This window comes from Pempheris klunzingeri, chromosome 15 (assembly GCF_042242105.1).
Source record: "Pempheris klunzingeri isolate RE-2024b chromosome 15, fPemKlu1.hap1, whole genome shotgun sequence".
NCBI lineage: Eukaryota > Metazoa > Chordata > Actinopteri > Acropomatiformes > Pempheridae > Pempheris > Pempheris klunzingeri.
The window spans coordinates 2,260,968-2,287,209 of record NC_092026.1 but is presented as its reverse complement, the minus strand read 5'-3'; the positions used below and the strand labels follow the sequence as shown (position 1 = coordinate 2,287,209).

The window sequence follows — 26,242 nt, the reverse complement described above, 5'->3', positions numbered from 1 at the left end:
ATTTAGTAGAGGGGGAAGAGGGGCAAGCTGCCAGACTGAAAACATTCAGAGGGTTGGCAGCGTCAAGAGCTGCACTCAAAGGAAAAGGCAGCGGGCAGCACAGAGCCTCAATTAGCACTGTCTACATGTTTGGTTCAATAGTCACTGAAATGTAGCTGAGTTACACTGTGGGTGTTGAACTGCTGATTTCTCAGCAGATGCGGTTCATGCTGAGGTCAGCTGGGAGTTAACTTTGTTAACATATTGGTTTTCTGCAGATTTAGTTGTTTGCTTCGTCTTGTAAAGGACATTTCTAAAGCTGCAATGAACGATATTTTCATATTAACAGTGGATCACATGACTGTTATACAAGCCTGCAGACAATCGAGACCTGATTCTGCAGTTCCCATCAGCACCACGCAGCCTTTTAGCCTCTTCCAGCTCGTTATTGTGGTTAAACCATCCACAACTTTACTGTTGTCGTCCTCAGGCAGCAGCAGGCAGCTGTTTTCAGCATTAAAAAAAGCTCCAATAAACCCACTGTACTCTACCTGCCCATCACCAAACAGCAGACAGACACATTTCTGAGTAGCTGGTGAAGAATGTGAAGCATTTAGTAGATAAAGAGCATGATACATTTGTCAGGAGCTGGTGGAGACCAAAGCAGAGCTAACAGGAGACTCTATGTGTGAACAGGCTCTTTGCTTACATGTTAGTTATTGGTTTCTCTCACCCCAAGGGACTAAAATATTATGAATTAATGCTGCTCTAAAACTAGAAATCCACCAAATCAAGCACATAGGTTCAATATAGGTTTATTCTGTGATTAAACAAAAACACTGCTCAGGATTAGCTGCACTGGTCCACAATAATCCAGACCAGTGGAGAACCTGATCAGGATGCTGCAGCTACAGTTTGTTTGCTTGCTTCTTTATCTGCAGTTGAATTCCTCTCCTGGTTTTTCTATCTGGTTTCCCCATAAATGAGTCACAGTGTGAACAGGAAGCTGTTATGTGCACACACAATCACTGTGTTTCCTGTAGATTCACCTCCGAACGCAGTGAAACCGAAGAATCTCATCAGACTCTTTGTCACTCGGACTGGCCGGGCAACCAACCAGAACAAATGTCGTCTCTCTGTAAGGCTGTCTGTGTTCAGCCGACAGTGTCACATCTATTTGTCTGCATGGCCTCTGTGTGTGTGTGTGTGTGTGTGTGTGTGTGTGTGTGTGTGTGTGTGTGTGTGTGTGTGTGAGACTCCAGGCAGTGTCAGACCCACAGCTAAGGTCCTGGCTGACCTGATCACAGTCTCTAACAGCGTTTGCTGCTCTTAGAAATGGTGGGAATTAAGCACATTGACAGTAAATCCATCAAATCTCCAGTGTGCTGTAATTACTTAGGAATCTGATTGTTTTGTGGTGATTCATGCAGTGATTCATAATCCAGGATAAATCCACTGGATTTATAATTTGTCCAAAAAAAACAAACTTTTCCAGCAGATGTTTGTGTGAATCGATATTTAAAACTTATGCCACATGAATACAACTCAGCCAATACATGTTTAGATGCTGAAATGATCAATAGCAGCAAGACCCACACTAAGGCCCCGGTCATGTCAAGCAAAGTCAAGTTTAAATCAGCACAGATCTGTTGCTGTGTAGTAAATTTAGGTCACCAGAGGTCTTGGGCCCTGGGTGCATGGTTGGTAATCCAGTCGTGCACAACAGTTTTCCAATATTATATATCCTTAAGACATAAGCTGCACAACAGTTTTAGCTTTGAAATACAGTCTACAACTGGCGAAATGATTATTTTAAATGAGGAATTATCCCGTCAAAGAACGAGTCAACGAAACAACAAATCTGACATTTACGAAGACATTTGATGCCAACTTTCAACTGGCTTTGAGCACATTTCAGCCTGTGCCAGAAAACATGGTAAGTTTCAGCAACCAAACATGTAAATATGTCACATCTTCAGTAGCTTTGTCTTTTTTTTCCATTCATCCTCTTGTAAAACATTAGATTTTTATCCGTTGCAGTTATATAAGGGACATTATTGATGGCACAAAGTAGGAAATTAAAGACGCAAACATCAGGCTCTGGTTTTTTAAACCAGGAAGTGATTACTTGTGTAAACGTTTGACCTGGTCCCATGATATGAGCAGAAATACCGCTGATCTCTGGCCACACTGGCAGTAAAACCCCCAGTGTGATGCTGCCTTGCTAAACCATTGCAGTTGTGCTCCTTTAGTTCAGACCTTTATTTTCACGATTAAGTGATTATCAGGGCTTGCACAGAGGCAAAATCATTAATCCCAAAAGCCTGCAAAGCACAAAAGAACATTTGGTAAGAACCTCGGGAAGGACATTTCAAACAGGAGGGACCTGTGATAACCGGCGAATCCACACTGGGATCATTTTTTATGGAACGTCTATTTCTCAGCTCTTTTTCTACCATTTTGAGACAATCCTGAGTTGGTTTATCCTCCTGCAGCGCCGTGTCCAGTACCATCAAGCCCCAAGCGTGCAGCAAATAGGTTAGAGTTGCAGCTCCAGTTTTTACTCAAAGGATCAACACTTTGACATTTTCACGTGGGGCAGGACTCATCTGAGCGTTCTCAGGTCCTGTCAACCCTCCCGTGAGCCAAGATGGATCGTCTCAAAGAATTCCTCCGCTGTTCGATATGAATTATTTGTGTTTCATCCAGTCCAAAGCCCCGACAATAAAAGAAAATCTATAATGCAATTCAGGGATTTGTTTTTCCACATGGAGAGCTCTCGCTAGAGTTATTGACTCAGATTATTAATGAAGTGTTGATGATGGTGTTTTCAGGAGGAAATGTCCTTTTTTTTTTCGTGTGGACGTGCTCCACTTTCTATTCCCAGAGACCTGTGATTTCCCAGAGGAAGTGAGCCCTCAGAGGACTTTGCTGCTATTTTTGGAGAAACAATTTGGGAACACGGACATAAGTTTAATTTTCATAAAGAGGTGGATAAAAGCTCGAGCTTGTTTTTAGGAGCTGCTCTTTGGAAACAGCTAAAATGTTCCTGTTCCACTTTTTGAGTCTCGTAAAACGAACTACAACATACATGAGTTTATCTTTCCTTGCTGTCCAGGTACAGCTGATGCTCACTGGGGATGTTTCAGCTTGGTGTTCAGAGGATGTGAAGGTTTTAGACTTTCTGCCGTCACATCAAGGTTCATCAAGTTCACGACAGCCTGGACGACAGGAAAGAAAATGCAAGAATTATGGAAATCCGCTGGCTCGTGTCCAGAGTAAACGGTGGAAATCACATAAACCAAACAACGAGGCAAGAAAGCAAACTGAGAGGACGGCTCAGCGGCCTCTTCTTCAAATTAAACTCCGTTTGTTTAAAGCTTAAAGTTTGTATGTGAGGGGAGATCGAGGCTGCCAGCCAACATCCACAAACACAGAGCATGGCTACAGTTCCTCTTCATTATTTCCAGTTTAAGTTGACATTTAATGCCGCTCGTCTTGACCTTTTCTCTGTTGGTCATTAGGCATCGCCGCCGCCACCGAACCTGTCAGTCAGACCGAAGCTTTCAGGGTTGGTGGGTCAAATCTCAGCTGAGGAGGAATTGTTTTTGTGTCCCAACAGTAGACTGGTGTACAGAGCAGCTTCCTGTGTGAATACATGGAGGCAGGACGGAGTAAACAGAGCAAAACTTTGGATTCTATACGATAAATAAAGTCGGCAGACCGGCGAGGCAGTGATCACGTGGTCGACAGAGGCGCTCACGATGATACTCACGGCATCAGTCCACCTCTGAACCTTTTTACCGACAGAACATCGCAGCCCACTTATTCAGAAGTTTCACGTCAGTGACCACAACTGTTTCATAACTTCAATCAAATGTTTCTTATTGTCACCATGAAGCTATTTATTATATTATAAACCCTCATATTGAGGAGATCCTTAAATTCTGATTACATAGAAGTTCAGTTTGCTATGGGGTTGCTGTGACTTTTATATTTGAATCACAGAAACAAATGAACACTGATAGACGTTAAAGAGAACAGAGCTGCACCAGGTCCACTTTCCCTTTTTGAAGAGATGTTTGATCATTTCTAATTTGCTCATTTTCTGCCCCAGCCAGCAAGAAGAGCCCAAAGAGCCACTGATGCTTCAGCTGCATGTCTGTTTCATAACCATAACAATAAGCACAGCCACAGCCTTGCAGCTTAAGTTGCACACAAAAAAACTGAAATATTTCCTCTTAAATTGCACTGAAGAAACTTCAGAATCACATAGAGGAGAAACAGAAGAATATAATAGGATTAATACATGCCTCTGTCTATATATATATATTCTTTTCTCTCTTGTTTCAACATTTTGTCGGAACAATATCCCACTTACCTCGAGAGAAACTTCCAAACCCAAGAGGTCTCACTTTCACATCAAAAGCTCTACAGTAGGTCTCATCTAGATTTCCCTGCAGCTCAGTGCGACTGGTGTCTCAGCTTTGGAGAACTTCTTCTGTCGGTTTGAGTGAGACTTTGTGAAGATGGAAATAATGTGTGGGAAAGCAAAAGCAAAAAGAAAGTAAGATAACAACAAAACCTTTAATATAAAACTAAAGTAGTTTCAGTTTGTGTAAACGTCACCCTGACTGTCTTTTATCTTTCCCAGTAAAAACACAGCAGAGTCTTGTTGCTTAAGTGGCTGCTACCAGTGGTGTCTGTAATGCTGCTGATGGAGGGCATCAGCTAAAAGCCTTAAATGTAGCAGGTGAAGCCGATTTGTGGAGGCCAGGCTGTGATATTTAGCAGGTGACGTGGAGGGAGGATCTGATGGGCCTGACAGCTTAAAACCAAGAGAGAGAGGATGAGAAGAGCAGATAAGTACTTAACTTTTCTTCAAAGAATCTGTTATCCACAGATACTGACGAAGGCTGCAGTGCAACAATGACTGTAAAAACAATGATACGGTTTGTTGAACTACAACATATTCTAACGCAGCCGTCATTTACATCAGGATTATAGTTTAAAGAGCATTTTCTTTAATTATTTTTGTCATAAAGATTTAACAAACCAGCAAGATTTTGGAGAAATTAATAAATGACTAAATCTAAATTGCATTGTGGGAAACAGGATTAATCAGCAGCCACTGATGACTGAAGCTTACAGTACAAGACAGACTCATTTCTGCATAAAATGTTTAATAGCCTGCTCGCTGACACACATTTAAAGTGCACAGTCAGCAGTGCTGCCGCTGACGATGACGACGCTGGACGTGCTTTGGGAGTGATCTGTGGCCATTACCATCATCTGACTAAATCACTGCCTTAACTGTTTCTGAAGGAGTCTGGTGATTAGACCATTTAGTCTTTTTATGCCTCTGTGCCAGCGGCTTTACATTTTCGGGTTGTCCGTCCGTCCGTCCGTCCGTCCCCTCTCTCATGAACACAACATCTGAGGAACATCTGGAGGACACAACTGATCAGATGTTGGTGGTCAAAGACCCCACAAAACATGTTTTTGGCTCAAGAATCTACAATTAACTGCTAATTATGACGATATTTCAATATTATTTTATATGCAAAAGGTCAAAGGTCGACCTCACTGTGACATCATAACTGTTCTGCACTTTCCTGGCTTTTATTCAGCGCCGTCACAGAAGAAGAGACTGATTCACAATGAATTAGTGATATTAATCTTGGCTGCTGGCCTTGAAACTGTTGTCGAGGTTGTGGAGATCTTCTGTGCTGCTGGTTTGAAGATGTGTGGGAAGTGTCCATGTTTTAGAATCGGTAGTTTCTTTGTAGTAACATCCATATTTGAGGCGTTGTCTATTGTCACAGTCAGTTTTATTGGCCAAGCATGTGAACACATCACCAATCTACATCCTTTATCCTAGAACCCAACGTTCTGATGAGGAGCAGTTCCTCTCTACACACGTCATGAGTGTGGACAGACATGTGGCGGTGACATTAACTCTAGTTACTAAGCTAAACTGCACCTCCATGGTTTATTTCTCCTGCTCAGGTGACAGGTGGTGATGCTTGTTCTATGACAGCAGCAGAAGTTTTGATCTGACAAGAAACTCTGTGACCTTATTCAGGGACGGAGAACTTACCTGACGTAGCAAACAGAGCCCATCTGGTACGGCAGGCGGTTTAGAGATCAAACGCCAAAGACGGTCTGACCCCCGTGCAGGTGAAGGAGAGCGAAGAGGGAAAGTAACTCCAGTCTCTCACATGAAGCTCACACAGTCTGTGAAGGTGAACACAACCCACTGCCCCACAAACAGCACCACAGCGAGAGGAACGAAGCTCTTGGGCTGGTCCAGCTCATTCATGAGTCTGATGAGGTCCCCCCTCCCTCTCCGACCCCCCCGCGGCAGCTAGTACAGCATATTCTACATCGCATGTTTTCTCATAAACAAGTGGTGACTCATGGAGGCGCCCGGAGCTGTCGGGTGTCGACAGGTTTAACATCAGGACCTAAAATCAACCCCCCCCCCCCAAAGGAAAGTTAGAACCCAGTGAATCAGAGCCGCCTGCCTTTCCTCAGGTCCTGGATATAATCTATAAGAACATGTGGCTGGTTTGACCTTTGGTCTTTCAGCTTTTCTCTACAGAACCACACCAGTTGTTTTGCACTCATATATACTTTACATCTCAGTCAGGCACTTTGCAAACAATGTTTTAGAAATTCATCCCACTGTTTAGGTATGTACTGGTTTTATTTTATTCCATATGGAAATCAAGAGTGTATCATCCTGGCTGAAGTAATATTGTTTTTGTGCTTCAGTTCAATGTGTCTGAATGAACTGACCATGAATTAATAATGCAACCTACAAAAATGAGTGCAGATTTGATGTTTACTGTCTGTTAATGGACTTTTAAATAGATTAAATGATCAGAATTTAACTGTTGTAGCAGAATCTGGGAAATCCCAGTAAAAATTGGTGCCGTCGCAGCTTTGTGTCGTTTGTGTCGTCGTCTTGGGGTCGAATCTGTCGGAGCTGTTTATCTATCGTATACCAATGAAGCTTTTGTCATTTCTACATGTACTGCAGAGGCGTTAACGTGAGAGCTGGTGCAGCAGCTTAATTAACAAATAGTTCTTCCTCAGCGAAAAACACAATACGGAAATATTTTTTAAAAAATGTAACTGTCAAGGACATCATATAATTTTCAGGGGCCTTTAACTTTTTCTCTAACGGCACAGTTTCCATGTGATGTGTGGTGATCTGGCAGTATTGTATCTCACTGAGACTCTCTGAGCCTGTTCCCAGACATTCTTAGCTGTGCTATCTCTTTAAATGTGAATGTTTGGTTGAGTTTACATTTTGCAGTGCAGGGCCCCTTCTTGTTTTCTTTAGGGCAACCTTGAGGCTGATGGATGGCTGTGTGTGTGTGTGTGTGTGTGTGTGTGTGTGTGTGTGTGTGTGTGTGTTAACAGAGAGCGGAGCTGTGGGCCGGTCAGAGGTCACATATTTCTCAGACACACTGTCCACATCGCTCATTAATAAACAGTGTGTGTTTATCCGTGCACACATGAGCCAAAGTAGTTGTGCTCTTGTATGCAAGTGTGTGTGTGTGTGTGTCAGCGGTGCCTCAGTGGCCTTCTGCAGACACACACACTGTCACTGAGGACTGGAAACTGCCGACACTGTTTGGTCGTAATCATTTCCTTAACTCAACATCACACACACACACGGCTGTACTTGTATACAAATGAGGACCTTCATTGGAATAATTCATTCTTCGGCCCTTAACCGAGAGGTGTCCAAGCAGACCTGAAGGGCCGTAAAATGATTATGGGACAAGTCTAAAAGAAAAGAAAAGTCTTAACAGTTCACTAAATAAGTTGCACATCAGATGAAATAAACTTTTTTTCAGAGAAATGTTTCACTTTTTTCTCGTGAAATCCTGATTCTTCCACATGTTCAGGTCTGAAACCAGCTTCATCACCCAAACCTCCCAAAGACCAAAGTGCCCTAAAACTGGTCGTCACAAAGATGACTTAAGTGTTCATGTTGTGTCGTTTGATTATCATCATTTATTTTTAAGTATTAGTTGAAAAATAATCCAAAATAGTATAAAACAGTCAAGTGTCTCCAGTTTCTAGGGTCAGTTGCTCCTCCACTATCGAGGCAGCAGCAATAAATATTCATAAATATCATTATTGTGCACTTTTGTGTTGCAGCAGGCGTTTCCTTGGAGCTCTGACTTGAGATACTTCCCCCTGACAGAAAACAGCACACCGCTCTTTACGCTTCTCCTGCTTTCTTCTGCATGATTACGTTTTTTTTTAAAACCTAGAATAAACTTGGGAAATGTAGTGGTGTTGTGCCGTGCTAATCGACCACGTCCCCTGCTTGTGAAGATATCTGTGATTTAGCTGCTGTTTCCTCTGGAGCTTTTCTCCACTTAATGTGCTCCCTCTGTGTATTAGGTATTATCACTAAAGCTTCCAGACGCTGACGATGGCGCTCCTTGTCTACAGATAATTGTTTTTTGCTTTTAACTTGTTGTGGTTCAGCAGGTAGCTGCTGTCATGGAAATAGCTCAGAGAAACCCACAGTGACGAACTGTTCGAGCACAAAACAGCACCCCAAGTGACCAACTGGTGACCGAAGCAGAACATCAGCGTAAGCTAACAAGGCAGATGGTGTTGGTGGAGAAACCAGAGCTAAAAGAGGCTGAATATTGGACTGAATATTCTTAAAAATCGTGGAAATCGTTGACTCTCATGTTCCTTTGGAGATACTGTAGTTATTGTATTTATGGTTTTGGCTGCTTGACAAACAGTGTGTCTATCAGGCTACCCAGGAAATAGATGGCAGCCAAAGAGCGGCTTGTTATTGCATTGGATTAAAGCAGCAGACATCAGCGGAGTGGATGTGCGAATAGATACAACCAATGCTAACAGTTTTTATGTACATCCGACAGACCTTTTCATCAGATATATCATTACTTAGTGTGTTCACGTGCACACTAGTATTAGAAGTAGTTAATGTCTGCTATCTACTCAAGTCACACATTAGTTTGTTAGTAAAACGTAAAATATGGTTAACATGCTGAAATGAAAAGATCTGATTGGACGATCAGATAGAGAAGCTAAATCTAGCAGAGTGGTAAATACCTGAGTTCTGTGAACGCAGCGTTAGAGAATATTCTGAATTGTCTCTCGGGATATTTAGTTTCTCCTAAACATCAGACATCTTATGAGCTGTGAGCTGCAGTTTGTTTGCCCGATCGGATCTGGAGAGTTTATATTCCCTTTCAGAGGAAATATTGCAGAGTTTGATTTCCTGCCAGCAAACTGCAGTAAAATGTTGGTTTCACTGCAGTCTTCTCTTTTTAGCCATTTCTGCTGTATGCTGCTGATACATGTTTATACATACATACATACATACATGTGCAGCACTCAGACAGGTGCATTTGAAAAGAGTTGAGAAAGTTTATCCATTTTATCCAGTCAAAAGAACTATAACTCATAACTCTAATGTCTTTATCCCTTCTGCCGTTAAGCTGCTGAACACATACTGAGCCATTTAAATGATTTTATGATATGTTTTTTATGATTATTCTAATTTTTTTGCTTTTTTATTGTCGCTCTTATCTTCATACTGTGTTCTTAGGTTCCTATTGTAACTTATTGTTCCTCCTACTGTCCCTTGTCCTTAATATGCTTTTCTTTCCACTTAATTATTAATTACTTGTTAATACTCGGTTGTGTTTTGTATGTACAGTTATATGAAATACCCCCTGGGAGTAAAGACATCTGAATCTGAACCAGCCACATGCAGTCATACATTAAGAATGCCAGGTTGGAGCACGGACACCACACACATGTTAAAGTGTAAAACATCGAGGCGTTCCTCTCATCATCCTCTCAGCTTCGGCTGATAATGAAACTTTTCATCTTTGCACAGTTCGCTCAGAGCAGCTTCATCACATCAATAGTTTTTCATCTCTGAACTGCCGATGAGCCGTCCTGTGGTGAAGCCAAACAATGTTCCTAAGCATCGATTTTCACTGTGGGGTTCCACAGAAGTCTGTCGTGTTCTTTGCTTTTCTACGTGAAGCCTACGGAGACACTGACCAGTCCCAATTTCAGGCCACTCACAGAGAGATTGACCATTAGAGCTCCTACATTTCAGGACCGTTTGGAACATGCACATAACAAATCAATGCTTGCTGGGAACAGTATTAGACAGACACCTGTGTCATCCAGTGGATGGATGAGCCTCCTGTTTTAATACAGTACTGCTGCTGTTACCGAACAGACAAATGTCCCCCTGCTGCCGTGAAAATAATGACTTTACCTGTTGAAAAATAGCCCCCCTGAGAGAGATGCATCACTTGGAAATGTGGCGTGGAGTGCTCGTAAACCAGAAACAACAGAGGTGAGAGTGATGGCTCTTCACTGGAGAACGTCTTAGACTGAGTCACGTTAGCAAGGATGCACAGATGAAAGTACAAGACGCGTATTTTTAAAAAGAAACGTACTTACATTTTATGTGTTGAATGAGCTTTCAGTGATATTTGTGGAATAAAGAGTGTATCATGCTCTGATTAACAGTGAGTGAGTGATATGTGGTGTTCCTCACCTCCATGTTTGTCCAAGGTAAAGAGGAAGCCTCTCGCACTCTGTGTTAACTCTGACCTGTTTGCTCTCACAGACAGAACTTCTGCTTCATATGGATAAGTTACATATTTACCTCTGAAGTTCATGTTTGTCCAAAAGGTTCCCCCGTGTGGCCTCAGCTTATCTTTTCATTATGAGTCAATAGAGGTGTCATAGTTAGTGCTGTTTGTCTCCGCTGTTAGAAAGAAAGGAACCGAGCTGGACTTCGTCATGGAAACGAGGTTCATTAAAGTCAGAGCCGACAAGGAAAATGTAAATTTGAGTGAGAATTAATCTGAGAAATCAGCTTTTTCAAGGTAGCAGGGGTAGATTATAGATTCTCGAGTCGGAGAGGTTTAAAAGAGCCAGTTGTAATCCCATTTGTACCAGATGTTCAGTGCCAGCGAGAGGAGGTGTCGTGTCCTCCTGGATTTGAAAGAATGGTTGAATTTCTTCTGTCCCACACATTCACAGGTTGGCCCCACAGTTTTTAGACATCTTTTTGATTTGTTTAACACTCGTCTTGTTGGGATACCATGTCATGTCCTCAAAGAAAAGCTCACACTAAATTGGGATTGGAAGTTTTTTTTATGCTTCTTTATGTTTTTTGGGTGCTCAGAAAGCTTGACGTGCTGCAGTCATAGCTCCATTATTCTTGTTCTCAGTGAAAGTCATTCTGTTACGCCACTCTTTGAAGGTTTATTGGTCCGTATTGCTCCTGTACACCTACAGAAAGGTTGTGAATGATCTACGTCTTGATTTTATACTCAAAGGTTCTTAGCTGCATGAATCTCAGTTGTTATAGATTCCTGGTTCTGCAGCATTAGTTGATACCACTTGTCTACTTTGTCCTGTAAACCAAAGATCATGAGTTTGTAAATGCTTCCTATCTGCTACATGCAAGAAGGATCAAATCCAGCTAAGCTAGCTCTGCCCAAGAAGATCTATTGCTGCTCTTTGTAACCAACATTATCCAGATGAGGTGGAACAAGAACACAGCTGAACTCTTGACATTATATCACAAAGCTTCAGAGGCCGAAGGTTCGACCTCGTGCAGGTTTTGTCAGTCTGAATATGGATCTGTAGGAGCAGCTTTGGAGCTGCAGCCTCTGTTTCGCTGCCACATCCATCAGGAATGCAGTGAGGGTGTAAAATTCAATGGCGGGTCGATTTGTGGTTTTCATGCGATTCACAAAGAACTCAAAAGTCATTGTGTTACCCTGCATATTTCTGAGGACACGCTGACGTCCCCTCTGAAGGCCCTCACAGCCCTCTGAACTGTGAACTCATTCAAGTCTCAGATGTTCTCATCAGGTCAGTGTGCATTATGTTACACGAATGCTGCTGCACGCTCAAAATGGAGACCCATTAGTTTGCTCTGTCCAGGTTTAATGTACTCGACTGTTTTTTCACAGTGATGGATTCAGGAGGGTTTAGTGAACCGTTTTTTTTCCACTATCAGGGTATTTGAACTGTCGTAGTGCTACAGCTGTTTTTGGGAACAGCCAAAGGAAGCATCAGCACAACGTGAAGCAACTGTCAGACCTGATGCTTCTGCGGCGTGTGTGTTCTCTAACGTTGGTTATGAACACAAAACTATATTGCAGCTACAACTATGGGCCTTTCTCACAGAGGACATTTGGCTTTGCCACAGTTGGAAAAGCACAGGTGTGGATAATCGAATGATGGCTGAACTCCATGTAGCTGCTGTAGTTTCTGGGTGCTGGCCCTGCGCACGCTGGCTCACTGTCACAGCTTCCTGGGACACCGCCATCGTTAATATTATTCACAACACCTGTGCTTTTCCTTCTGGAACAAGTCAAAATGTCTGCTGTGAAAAAGGGCCGTCACGCTGCGTTCACGAGCTCGTCTGAACGCCCCCATCCTCCAGTTGACCTGTGAAGCAGCGCTGCATTCACACACAGCTCTGTTACAAAGTGCTGAAAGCTGAACTCATTCTGAATTCTTCACCTTTGGTTCATTTTGGCCACTAAACTAATCAGAAATGACCTACAATGTAGTACAAGCTCGTGTAATCTCATAAAACGTAAGAGTCTTTATTTTTCCTGTGTTGTCATAGCTTTGGCCATCCTTCCTGTCTGGTGTGATAACATTTGATGATCTAAAATCTACTGGTTATGAAGGTCTAGACTGTCGTCGGTCTGCCAGAGGTTTGATTGTTCCTTTGGAGACTGTTGTGTAACTTTAATTAACCAGTTATGACAGTAACATGATCACCGGGCAGCCAGTGAAGTTGGACTGTAGCATGTTGATCACATGATCGGTGAGAAAGAAAGGTCTCCTGCTGTTCAGCTCGTCTTTGGCTCCATCAGGTCAAACCCCAAACAACAGTTTGGGTGCGACAGCTATTAGACTTCATTAAATTAGCGTCACGTCCCAGAGGAGCTGCGAGGCAAGTCTGATCACGCCCCCCCCCACACACACACAGCTCCTCACTGGGACGCTGGCTGAAGCTCCGTCCCCGTGGATCTGGGAGCCCACAGTGCAGCCATTAGGAAGGTTGATCCACCTGAGGCTCTTCAGCCGCCCAGGTGACAGCTCCGGTTGTGTTGGCATTCATTTATTCATTTCCCAGTGAACAGATTCATTATTTTATAATGAATTTCAAACAGGAAGGACATATATTAGTATGTATGTCTCGTCTCCGGTGGAGAAAGAGTAGACGGAGCTCCTCGGTGGCTGGCTGGTCAGACGGAGCTGTCTGGTCCAGGCTGCTGTATTGTTTGGGACCAAGTGAATACATAAGGGCCTTGGGGTTCACTGGCGATCTGCCGCCTTTGTTCCCGGCCTACCGGAGTCTCTCGTCTGTCTGAGAAAACAGAGCCGAGGCAGCGAGCTGACAAGTCCAATCAGTCACATTAACCACAGCGTTGGTGGGATCATGTCAACAACATGAAGTGGCCAGGTGTTGCATTCAAGCACAGGTGACATTCACGACCTTTACAGCTGACGGCTAAACAGCCACCTTTTAACGACCTTTTTAAGCTGTGAGTTTGTCGCTGTGTCCATTTTGTTTAGCGGTTGTTGTCTAATAGTCTAAAAGATGTGGGATCGTTTGGAAACACCAATATTATTAATACTATCAATAGTATTGATTTGTAATTTTAAAATCCTGTGACATTTTAAACTATTGTTATTATTTCTTTTTCTAAAGTAGCTTCAGCAAAGTTCTGGTTTTACTTTTTGGAGCTTCAGTTCTTTCCTGTGTTATTAGCAGCTTTGCTAAAAACCACTTTTTCTGACTCAGATTGAAATTATAGATTAAAAAGAAGAAGAAATTGTGACTGACAGCAATAAATGCCACATAAAATGATGCTCACGATCATGTAGCTGATACTTTGTAGGCATACTATTATTTTATCAGCAATTTTGATATTGTTGTTAGTAAAAAATCCTCTAATCCATCATTTAGACCTCCTCACAGAAAAATCTTTATAATAATCTATAATAATAACAGAGTAACGTGGTCACATGTTTTTTATTAAATACTATACATAAAACACATATATAACCAACTGACATGACCCAGTTACATCAGCTGCTGGCCAAATGCCTGTAATGCAGGGAATTGTGGGTATTTTGCAGAAGCTATGACAGCACCTGTTCGATCCGTTAACGGAGCCTGAACGTCTGACCTGGATGTGTCAGCCAACAACTAAGTCTTCTCAACATTTTACAGGAGAAACAAGGCCAAAGGCTTCGCTCCGCTGCACAATAAATCAAGATGGACCGACGCAGTCTTACAGGTTGGTGAGCACAGACGAGGAATAATGTCAGAAACATCCCAATGTTTTCCAACAAATGATGGAGCCTCAGCTCTCCGGGCTCGTCGTGGCTGATAATTTGACAAGAGACTGACACTTTAAATGGAAACTGACCGGCTTTTTAGCTTCTTCTGTTGACATTATTCAAAGATGTGCGTCACCAAGTTCAACATGTGTGTTTCACCACAGACTGCTGTCACATTCTTGATGTCGGAGACAGATACTGTTGAATAGCATCATTAGTGTTTGGCAGGTTCACAGATGGAAAGAAGACTGTTTGTCCACTTAGGATGCTTGAAATTGCACATCTTCTTTCAACAATGCTACAGGAAAACACCAGCTTTTGACTGACTCATCATTTAAACTGCAGGGTGGGATGCTGTAGTCCGACAGTTTAACCAATGCTCTGCAGGTAACCATGGCAACAGTACTGATGCAGCATGTTAATAATGAACTCTCTGATGAAACTAAAATAAATGAGTTTATAGTAAATAGAGCCTCACTATGTCCGTCAGAGCAGCTTATTGTCAATATATCACAGCCGCCTTTCTTCACCTGTTCATTATTTTCTTATATTCTTGGTGCACCGTCCTTCTGATTATCATCTTACATGTTTGTTAGTTAAACCTGGTTTGCACAGAAATGAGGGTTTATAAACACCATGGACGTATTTTATTCAGCCATGAGATTCAAAAGCTCTGTTTGTCTTTCAAGAAAAAAACAAAACAAACAGTAATTACTCAAACTGCTGTTTCCAAGGTCATGCATGAACTTTCTCACTCAGTGAAAAAGTGGTTTTGGTGTAGACCAAAGACAAGCAGAGTCACTTTGCACCCAGACAAACTTCTGCCAGCTCTGCAGACATGGAGGTCATGTGAGTGGATTTTGCAGAGTGAAATGCCACCGAATCCACAGAGAGGGACGTAATCCCTTTCACTTCTCTGTCTTGTTTTGTCTGCCGTTGGTTTTCTCTGCAGCCAACAAAGCGTCGAGAGCGATTTTGCATTCAGTAATAAACGTCGCAGTAAAAAGCGTCTCAAAGCTCCTCGCTGGCTTTCATCTCTGCTGAGTGCGTCCTCTGACTCGTAAGCAGCAGCTGAACACACAGCGGCTCTCTGTGGTCGCACTGCACTGATCAATAACCATTTCCAGCCCATGAGTTTTCTCAAGCTCCGTCAATTTGAGGATTGATCCTATAAACACCATTGAATGTGTGTGTGTGTGTTACACATACAACCATGTGCATTTAGACTAATGTGAGTGTGTGTGTGTGTGTGTGTGTGTTCAGCCTGAGGCCAGAATCAGCAGTGGGCAGTCAGTGTGTACTCTGGGTAATTAGTCTGCTCTCCAGCACAAAGTGATGACTTTGTTCAGATCACCTCCTGCTTTAGTACAAACTCCTGAGCAGGTTAACAGATCCACTGCTCAGAAAGATAGTGACTGAAAAACAAATATTCAAACACAAATAAATCAACTTTAAACTCTTTGCTGCTGCAGTCAAACTGCTTTAAATCAACTTTAATGTTAAAAACAAGTCAAACAAATAAAAAAAAAGTCAGATATTGATCCCAAACTTAGATTACAATGTCAATGTGAAGCTATTTTGCAACAATTCCTCTGATTTCATTTGCATTCTTTCAGCTCGACTGAATATTTTCTCCACATGAGCAGCCGGGCGAACTGGTCCATCCACCATCTTGGTTTTAAAGTAAGATGCCTTGAGTGGATGGATGGATGGACAAATACTTCCCATCAGCCTCAGCTGTACTCTGCGCTCACTGCCAGTTAGCAAATGTTAGCATGCTAACATGCTAAACTAAGATGGTGAACGGTCGTTTTTAAACGTTTTCAATAATTATCCTTTTTATTTTTATTTATTTTTTATTGTGATTTTGTGCATCATGTAAATAAAACTGACTTCCCAGGTGGAAGTGTAGCATTGTCCTTCTTAGCGGCAGACAGGCAGGGAAACACAGTCTTACATTTGAGGCATAAAAACTCTGATGTGTAGCACCTTCAAAGACATTTATTCTCCTATTAATCCTCAGTTACACGTGGATAAAATTAGCTTGACACAGCTGGAAGCCGGTGTAGACAGAACGTGTTTACTGGCGGACAGAAATAGCTGCAGCCGCCGGTCCTGCTGCTAGCTTTGACACAGGGGACGAGTGCTGACTTTGTGCCTACTACTGTATCCTGACATCCACCAGCAGCCCTACATTCTCAGGCAGGACTAACGGTGCAGAGTACGAGCTGAAAACAGTGGGACAAAAAAGGACTTTTGCATCATCTGTGGCTGTGGTGTCGTGACGCTCGCCAAGTTTTGGAGCGCTGTCTTTTAAAATGCCACAGCACGATGTGAGAATGTCGCCTCTTCAAACCTTCGTCAGAGACGCCAGTCTGTCATTTCAGCTACTTGAATATCTCAAATCGGCCTCCGCTGACTGTGAGCTCCCAACTCCCAGCATCCTTTGCTCCCCTGTTTCTTCCAACTCAGTGCAGAGAGCCGGTGCAGAGGGGTTTTTTTATTTTTTTTATTTGTGTGTCTGTGTGTGTGATTGGGCCAAATTTTCTGCTCCAGTTTTCCAGCCTGTCCGCTCAGCTTCCTGCATTCGCTTGCTGCAGTTTGGTGCAACAGACTCGTCTTAAATCAGCCAGCTGGACGGCAGCGGGAGGAAGTGTTCAGGCCTGTGTTATGAATTATAGCTTCATACTCATGTTGGGAATACAGGGCAGATACTTTAATGAAGCTCAGAAGTGCTGCACTGTGTTCCTCCACACATCGCAGGTCTTAGATGGTTTCAAGTTATAGAATGTTTCAGTTATTTATCCGGCAATGTTACAGCATACTTTACAAAATGACAGATCCAAACAGCAATATGTGGTTTTCCAGAGAGTTTAATGCTGAAACTGCTGCTCGGTGGACAACAATTACTGCAGCGAGGGTCTGCTGCCTCCTGAAGTCTTGTCTTTGTAACGAGGAGTCCAGGTTTGGTGCCTGTACAAGATTAGCCAAAGATTTTGGCTGCTACATCTGGCAACCTGGACTATACAGTATATCTAAGATGGTGCAGAGAAAATGCCGGTCAAGATGGTTAAACCATTAAACCACAAATTGTCAATACAATATTTAATACACAGAAAAGACAATGCATCTAACTCATGGAGAGAAACCTAATCATCATGTTTCCCTATGTTTGGACTATTCCTAAAACTGCTTGACGTGTGTTAAAACATGAACTGAGGGCATAATGAAATAATTTAATGGCTAATTTCTAAAGCAGGTTTGCAGAGGTGATTTCAAGGGGAAAAAAATTAATGTACTGCTCTGATTAAGTCATTCTAAAGTCCTGAAGCCTGACCAGTGAGAGCTGTGTCGCATGTGTGTAAACCCAGATCCAGGACTTATTATATATGACCTAATAAAATTATCATGTTTTGTTTAGGTATTATGTCAATTAAAACATACATACTCAAAAAATATTTATGTTACAGACCATGTTTGTGTGAAAGTGCAGCTTTATGTATGCTTTCAGTAGGTGTGCACGCTTAAAAATGTGAAACACACATCTATGTGTGAGGCTTTGGATTTGTGTTAATCTACTCTGACAGCTGCTGTGTCATGGAGGTCAGGTGCAGAACTGACTGACTGAACACTGATCGAGTCTAAATCTACACCAATCGGGCTGAAACAGAGAGCTGCAGCAGCTGAAGTAGCTTGTTGGATTGTTGCTGTAGATCAGTTCGCTCTGATGCTGCAGAAATGCTTTTAAAATGGAGGTCAGTGTGACACAGGAGGTGAAACTCTGCTGTTTATAGCCCCAAGCTGGATTTATACTATCTCTGGCTGTGTCCCATGAAAACAGTGTTTCTCCCCAAATGTCAACTTTTAGGAGAAAAGAAGCAGCGCTGCCACGGAGTGTGTTTTTTATTTTCTTACTAGTCAGCATTACATACAGTGTGTCAATGGCAGACTAGCCTGAATCCACCAGACAAGATAGTTTGAGGCTGGTTTCAGGAAAACTGTGGTGCAGTTAAAAGCATTCCACACTGCTGGGGAAGTCTAGGACAGCTTTCACCCCGGGCGAACCCCGACTTGCCTCGGGCTTTGTGGCCCTGCTGAGGAACAGGGTTAGCCCCGAGTTTGTGGAGTTATCCGCTGGAAATCAACTACAGACGGAGCTAAAAGGAGGTCAGTGTGGAACAGCAGTACACAAACAAATGGAATCCACATTCCTGCTCTTAAAGCCCAGATATCATAGCTGCGTGTTACGTGCAGTGTTTATCCCATCGTCCGTGTCTTAGGTTAACTCTGGGTTAACAGTGTGTGTTAGAATACACAGTGTGGTCATCAAGTGTGCATTCACCCTGCAGGACTAACTGAAAACTGTGGTGAAGGCATTTTAGTCAGCCAAGCAATGCAAACGGGTTACAATGTCAGTGTAGCATCGGTGCTTGGCGTCCAGGCCGCCCCCCGTAGATCGCACGCCATTTCTTCTGCACACGTCAAAATGGACGTATGATAATGTGGAGGGGAAAATAGTTTTATTTGACATTACTTAAACTGCTTCCCCACCCAGAACGTGTCGTGAGTGCCTCTGAAGCTCCTCCTGCTTCCCCCCGTCAGGCTGATTCTCCAACAAACACAGAAAGTGAGTGAATGTGTCCGAGCAGGACGGGGAGCCAAGCGGTGACAGCTTTAACCTTTATCATCTCATCTTGGATGGCAGGAACACAGAACCTGCCAGGCCGGGCTCACCACTGCTCCGAGGCCGGGGATTTACTGAGACCCCAGGACCTCCTGGAGACCTCCATCTGCCTGACCAGAGGGACAGGAGGGAGGGATTACAATGTGACCCACAGAACGTGTGCCAAGAGTTAGCAGAAATCATACTGACAGAGGAGAGTGTGGCGTCCTCACACTTTTTACACACACACACCTCTTCAGCTTGTTTTCCCCATAGATGGCTGTCTAAAGGAGCATTTACAACATTTGGATAAAGACGAAACTGTTCAGTAAAAACTACAGTTTTTGTTTATTAAACTAAAGGAGGACATCAACTACAAGCCCCACAGTGCATTGCTTTAATCCCTAATCTTCACCATCACACATAATGGTTAGGGGAGGTTATTGAAGCCACTTTGCAGATTTACTTTTGGATTTAGAGTAAATGTTGGATCCTTTCCTGCAGTAATTTTGGTTTTTCTTACTGTAGCAGCAGAACGGTTTGGCTATAATGTATGAAATTAAGCCGCATTACTTTTTTTCCACCACTTTGATGCATCAGAACAATATTGACTTTATCACCGTGTAAATAAGCAGTTGCCTACTTACACAGCCAGCAGGCTCTGAGCAATGTTAGCATGCATTTGGAGTTGTGCTTGCGTCCGCCTGATGCATGTAAATGAATGATGAAGGAAAAGGAAAAGGAAAGCAGCTAAATGTTCTATTATGACTGTCTGCTGGTTGGTGCTGGACAGGTGGTGCACAGTGGCTTCATCAGCTACCTGCAGCTGCGGGAAACAACACATGAGAGTTTAAGAACCTAAACAGTAAAGTTGCGAGCTGGAAAAAACGACTTAACGAAGATGCTCCATGGAGCTGCTGAAGGGAACTGCTGAGTCGATAATTCACTGCACTTTGCATAATCATTTAAAAAAAGATAGCGAAGGTGCATCCACAGACTGAAACAGAAAGAGAAAAATAATCCCAGGAGGGAAAGTCTAATTTAGTCAGTGCCAAATAAAATATGAAGAGAGGGAGGCTGGCTGCGGAGTGGGGAGGAGAAGGATTGAAATTACACACTCAGGACAGCAAACACTGCAGGTGAAGAGCAAAGACACGGAGAAGACGGGGAGTAGGAGTGATGACGGAGGGATTATTGCACAGAGAAGAAAGTGGGAGGCGGGCGGTGTAAGAGGTAGATGGGGAGCCGAGCCGAGCTGAGCGGTGGCATCGGTGTGTGGGCGTGACAGATGAGTCGCCAGAGAGAGTGAGAGTTTGACAAGCAATCTGAAGAGAACTCAGCCATCTGCTTCTCAGGGAATTTTTCTCATCTTACACCGCTTTGCCACCTCCTCGACTCGCCAGACACAAATCTGATCGTCGATTAATAATGTTGTATAAATACATTTTCTCTGAGCGCTGCTGTGGAGTAATCAGTCATGTGTTTTGTTAAGTCAGCAGCTTGTGAGGGTGAGGGATTGGGGAGTCAGTGGTTAGAGGAAGCAACTGCTGAACACGGAGGAAAAAACAGGAGAAGAAAGTGCAGGTGGTGTTAATCTTGTGTGTGCGCTCTCTCAGGAGAAGTAAATGGACCTTAGGAAGATGCATCGAGTCTGTAAAGGATGCATTTAAAAACAGGGTGAGTGCAGATCCTGAACTTCATCTGGTCTAGTCCTCCCTCCCTCCTGTTTATTAGTGCCCTCCAAATCATATTAGTGTTTTCCTACTAACAAAACCTGGTCATTCATGATTAAAAGAAACCAGACACAAGTGCTCTGTTGCACCTGTTGTCTCATAGTGATGTCACGGCCTGTCGTACAGGTGTATGTCACACATACAGGGTGTTCAGGCCATCTTAAACGGTCTTAAATGTGACTTTACGAGCTCTTCTTTGATTCCTCTTAACCTCTCACTTATCTACTTCTTCTCAGAGCACTAACTGAAGCTATTAAATAAAACCAGAAATGACTCTCTCTGCCTTTTTGGTTTGGTTTATTAGCAATATTACAATATTTCTTTGTTGTCTGTGGTGCTCCCACAGTCCATCAACATTTGTGAATATAACCCTCGAATTATACTACCTCCATCTGGTGGCCACAAGCTTTGCATCACTGGTGCAAACGTCTGTCTTCACTTGTTTCTCCTCCTGAATGAAAGTGTTTGGCGGGATACATTTAACCCCTAAAAAGGGCTGCAGAGCCAGTTTCTGCGCTGGGCCAGACAAAACGAGAGAACGGCAGGTGAAATCTTTTTGACTAACAGTTTTAACAGAAGAATAAGAGGTTTCCGAATGCCACATCGGCCACGGTCAGGGAACAAGAACTGATTTCACAGAGATTGAGATCAGGGATTTACACGGTTAGAAGATTAGCTTTTTACAGCTGTAACAATGAGACTGTGTCTAAATGGATTGAGACACTTGGTTCCAAATCCTAATGGTACATCCTAAAGGTCAAGAAATCCATTTAACTTAATTACTTAAAAGATGAAGTGATAGAAATGGTGTCTTTGCTCATTACTTCGTATTTGAATTTTTTTTCTCAGGGCTCTGTGGGTTTCATTTTGTCTTGATCATCATCTACTGTTGGACTCATTTTAAAGCATTTAAAAGACTCTTTCCACCTAATTCTTTACACACTTTGGGTAGGAGTGTCAGCTAAATGTCTACCTAAACTTGGCACTGACATCGTCGTCCGCATGAAGTGATGCTGGAAGTTCACAGTTGGCACATCAGACTTCCCTTTGTGCTTCCACCACTGCAGTTTGCAGGTTAAATTAAGTCTTTTGTGCGACCCAGTGCATTTTCTCCAGGTTGTCTCGGCCCTGCCCCAGCTCTTCAAACACTAAAACCACACGCCCAGCAGCAAGAGAGCGTGCCTTTGGTTGAAAAGAAGCCATTGTCTGGCCAGATGATTGTGAGTCATTGTACTGGCAGCACAAGCCGGGAGTCAAATGATGTGATGTTGCAGAGACCTCCATTGTGGCTCGTATAAAGCTGCGGCAGGAACGGCGGCCCTGGCAGATACCGACTGTTGGACCTTCGGGGAAGTTTTGCATGAATAGTGGAGTAATTCAGTCAGTGGTGACGAGGTGATTAGCATTTTGAGTGGATTCACCGCCGGCTCTGTCCCATTCACAGGGCGAATCTGTGAGTAGCCAGCAGAATCTCTCAGTGGTCTGGTTTGTTTGGGAGGAAAAGGTCACGTCTGCTCTCAGAGACGTTTCACATTTACAGATGGCAGAACAAATAATGACTTTTGGTTGTTAACCACATAAATGAAGAACGTCATGCTGCTGTGACGGTATTCTATCAAAGTCACCACATTATGCCACATATACTGGTTTTATACTTCAGTTTACTTCACTCACTTAATGCTGTTTTAGCTATTTCACAACAGCTTCTGTTAAACTTTAAGAGATATTTTTGACAATCACTTTAGAAATTGTGTAACAGAAGCTGAACAAGTATCATTTAAAGTTACAAATTAAATTAAAAAGAAGTTCAAAAGTTCACTTGCAGGCAGTTAAACACTGCAGGTTGTTCCATGTGTGTAAAAAAAATACAGCATCTCTGTGTTTTGTACTGACAAACAGGACTCTTTAAAAGGATTTATTGATATTGTGAGGCTGGGTGTTTTTCAATGTTTTGGCGATTTTCTCATGAACAGCTGCACAAAATTGAAAAGATGGAAGAGATCTGACGTGTGTAGCCACGACAACCTGTCACTGAGTGTTAAAACATGTGGCTTCAGATCAAAGTGCAGATTAAACACATTCTTTTAGTATAAAAATAAGCAAAAATTATGATAATTGCAGTTTGTTGCTTTTTTAGTCTTTGACATTGTCTTTGCCAAAATAATTTCCAAGGTTAGTTTTTTAGGTTGTACGCAGCAGTTTGGAAAATTCAGATTCAAATTTAAAACATACACAGCATGTTTTTCCTGGCGTAACCTAATGAGCAGGACAGACTGCCAAGCTGTTCTTGGCAGTTTTGAGCACCAACATACAGACTTCATATTTCAAACAACAAATTGTATCGTTCTTGGGTCTTTGCACCTAATAATCCTGATTTGTTGTGGTATTGAAGTCCTTCCCCCGTCGAGCGGACAGATGGTGATAGCCATGAAAAAATGCTCCAACTGATGAGTGAGCCAGGAATCTGCAGGTGTGTGTGTGTGTGTGTGTGTGTGTGTGTTGAGCCTGCTTACACACTGTGCTGTCTACCTGCTCAGTGATTATTACCACACATCCCAAGATTTATTTGAGTTTGTTAAAAAATGATTCTTTGCCGATGATACAGTGTTTTACATGTTACACAGCGTCTACAGCTGTTTGTCATGTTTCAGTCAGTTAACCAAAGGAACGGGTTTATTTTTTTGATCTGACCACAAATGTACACCCAAATTTACAATTACATTAATTAATTAAAGAAATATTTTTCTGATGCTGATGAAAACAGATGAATATGAGCGCCCCAAGCAAGTTTCAATTCATCTCAAATGTAATTTGTGGGCAACAAACATCTCAGTGACCAACTCTGCTGCTTTTCCTCTCAATAAATTGTTTTGTTAAATATGATTTGGAGGAAATGCCACAGGGAGATCGCTGGTTTGAATGATTAGACATAAAAAGCTTCGGACTTTGATTCCAGCAACCAGGATTTGTGTTCCAGCTCACATGTGCAGTTAAGATTTAGGAACGATTGCAGTTTTGGTTAAATATTTTTACACATCTGGCTTCAAGTTCAAGTATATTTGTCACCAAAGGTTTAACTTTGTCACTCCCCAGCAGGACATACTGAGCGCAGCACTGAGGAGACTGTAGAGTAACACTAACATTATGCTGATTGTTCATCAAGGGTGAATATGGGACTCAGGCTCCAAGTCTAAGTCACAACACAAGTGACATGTAGAACCTTTTAAAATGTATTACTGGCATCTTGGTACACTGAGAATTCAATTAGCCAGCGTCAGAGGCCCTTTGAGGAACTGAGTGTTGTCTCACTAAGATATTTAAATTTCCTCTTGCTGTCAGCACCTCACAGCTGTAGAAGCCGTTTTTTGCATTCTTAATTAGAAATTCTTGATCTGAGATGTGAGAAATGAGATGAGCTGAGAGTCCAGTGTGGAGAATATATGACCAAGCTTGTCTCTTTTTGGTGTTTGCATTTCTGCTGTTAAAGCCTCCACATGTTTGTGTGTAGAAAAGTACAGATTCTAACATCTATTACTGTTTTCTTCCATGTTTTTCCTGTTTGAACTCACAATACTAGCTCCTGTTTGAATAAGCTTTGCCTGATCTGAGAGGAAAATATCATGCTGGGAGCCTCTCTGAGGAGCATGTGGTTCAGGTTGACAGAATACATAACAAATGCAATATGGGAAATGTTGACTACTGCATATCATTTCTGTGTGCATTTAAATGAGCATTTTCTTCTTCTTCTTCTTCTTCTTGGTCTCATCCCTTATGAAAGCTCATGCAGACATGTCAGATTCTGCACTTGTCACAAAGAGAGGAGTGTGTACATGGAGAGGCTGCTGGTGCAACACACTGATTCATTTCTACAACAAAGCGAGGCTGCTCTTCATCAAAAGTCATCTTGTGAAGAAGAGCAGCACTTGAAACGTCACTCACTCAGTCGTTGGTCGTGATATTTTATTTATTTCTGTCAGGAGCTTCCAATGCGCTCAAGACTTGAGTTTAGTGGTTCATGCACACGTTTCCTCCATTGCTCAGTTTAGTTTTGTCAAGTTAACTTTCTTTTGCGTGAGTTATTAATTGTTTCTATGATACTCAAATCCTATTATTTCACCTTTCTGTTTCAGAGGCCAGAGATCCAAAATGGGAGGCAAGCTCAGCAAAAAGAAGAAGGGATACAACGTAAACGATGACAAGGCCAAAGACAAGGATGCCAAAGCAGAGGGGGCCTCTGCTGAGGAGAGCGAAGCACCGAAAGACAACAAAGACGAAGCCCCGGCTGCCAGCGACGCTAAAGAGGTAGCGAACGACACAGCAGCCAAGGAGGCGCCAGCAGCAGACGCTGCGGCGCCCAAAGAGGAAGAGAAGAACGCAGCTCCTGCCGCAAAGGAGCCTGAGAAACCTGCCGCCAACGCTGAGCCGAAAACAGAGGCACCCAAGAGCGCAGAGCCCGCCAAGGCTGAGGAGAAACCATCTGCCCCCGCCCCAGCCAAAGAATCTGCCCCTGCCACCAAGGAGCCTGAGGCTAAGGCCGCGGCGCCTGCCCCGGCGGCTGAGAGTAAAGATGAGGCCGACGCCAAAAAGACTGAGGCCCCCGCGGCACCAGCAGCCAAAGCCGAGGCGGCCCCCGCTGCCTCTCCTGACCCCAAGCCCACAGAGGCGGCGGCAGCGGTGGCGGCGGCTCCCGCACCGGCGAAGGAGGCCGCCGCAGCCCCTAGTTCAACACCAGCTGCTGAGCCCCCTGCCAAGGAGGCGAACGCCACAGAGGCACCAAGCAAGGATCAAACCGTAGCAGTTCAAGATTAATGGACAGCTTCTTTTCGGAAATGAAAAAATAAAGTACCTAACTCAACGATGATGAAGATTAAAAAAATGAAAATGAAATTAACTAGCCCACCCATATTATGATAATAACAATAATAATAATAATTGTAATGATGATGATTTGGTGAATGAGGAGGACTGGAGCAACCACCTGGAGAAGTTTCCCACTGCTGCAGATGATTATTGCTATTATTATTGTTATGTTTTATTTTATTTTTTTCTGCTGTAGTATTTGAACTTTGATACGAGTCTGTGTCGGCTGTACGCCTCGCCATTCCACATCCATCATCTCTCTCTCCCTCATACGGCAAAGAGGTTTAACCTGACTCCCATCTCAGCCCGCAGAAGGCCCGCGCTCATACGTTCACCTGCACCCTCGGCTCTGTGGACGTCAGAATATCAAAATTTGGGGAAATGGGACTGAAGGAAGGAGGGAGGGGTTTCCGAGACACCACTTTACCAGCTGGACGTCCACCGAATCTGTCCACTCTTCAGCTCTCCCTCTTCGACTCATCCTCCTCTTCAGAGTATCGTGTCCTTGGCTTTGGCCTGGTACCTCCAGTTTTTCGGTGCCGTTGAATTGTGGTTGTATCCTTTTTTTCTAACCCATCCTCCCCCCCCCTGG

General features: G+C 43.1%; 1 protein-coding gene across 1 annotated transcript in view; it reads left to right on the top strand.

Moving 5' to 3' along the window:
• basp1 (brain abundant, membrane attached signal protein 1) overlaps window positions 1-25,963 on the top strand; it is a 41,574-nt gene extending 15,611 nt beyond the window's left edge. The window contains exon 2 of the mRNA XM_070845609.1: window positions 24,923-25,963. Coding sequence (XP_070701710.1) covers window positions 24,937-25,599 — 663 coding nt within the window. The 5' untranslated portion in view covers window positions 24,923-24,936 and the 3' untranslated portion in view covers window positions 25,600-25,963. The remainder of the gene's footprint in view (window positions 1-24,922) is intronic.
• The last annotated feature ends 279 nt before the right edge of the window (window positions 25,964-26,242 follow it).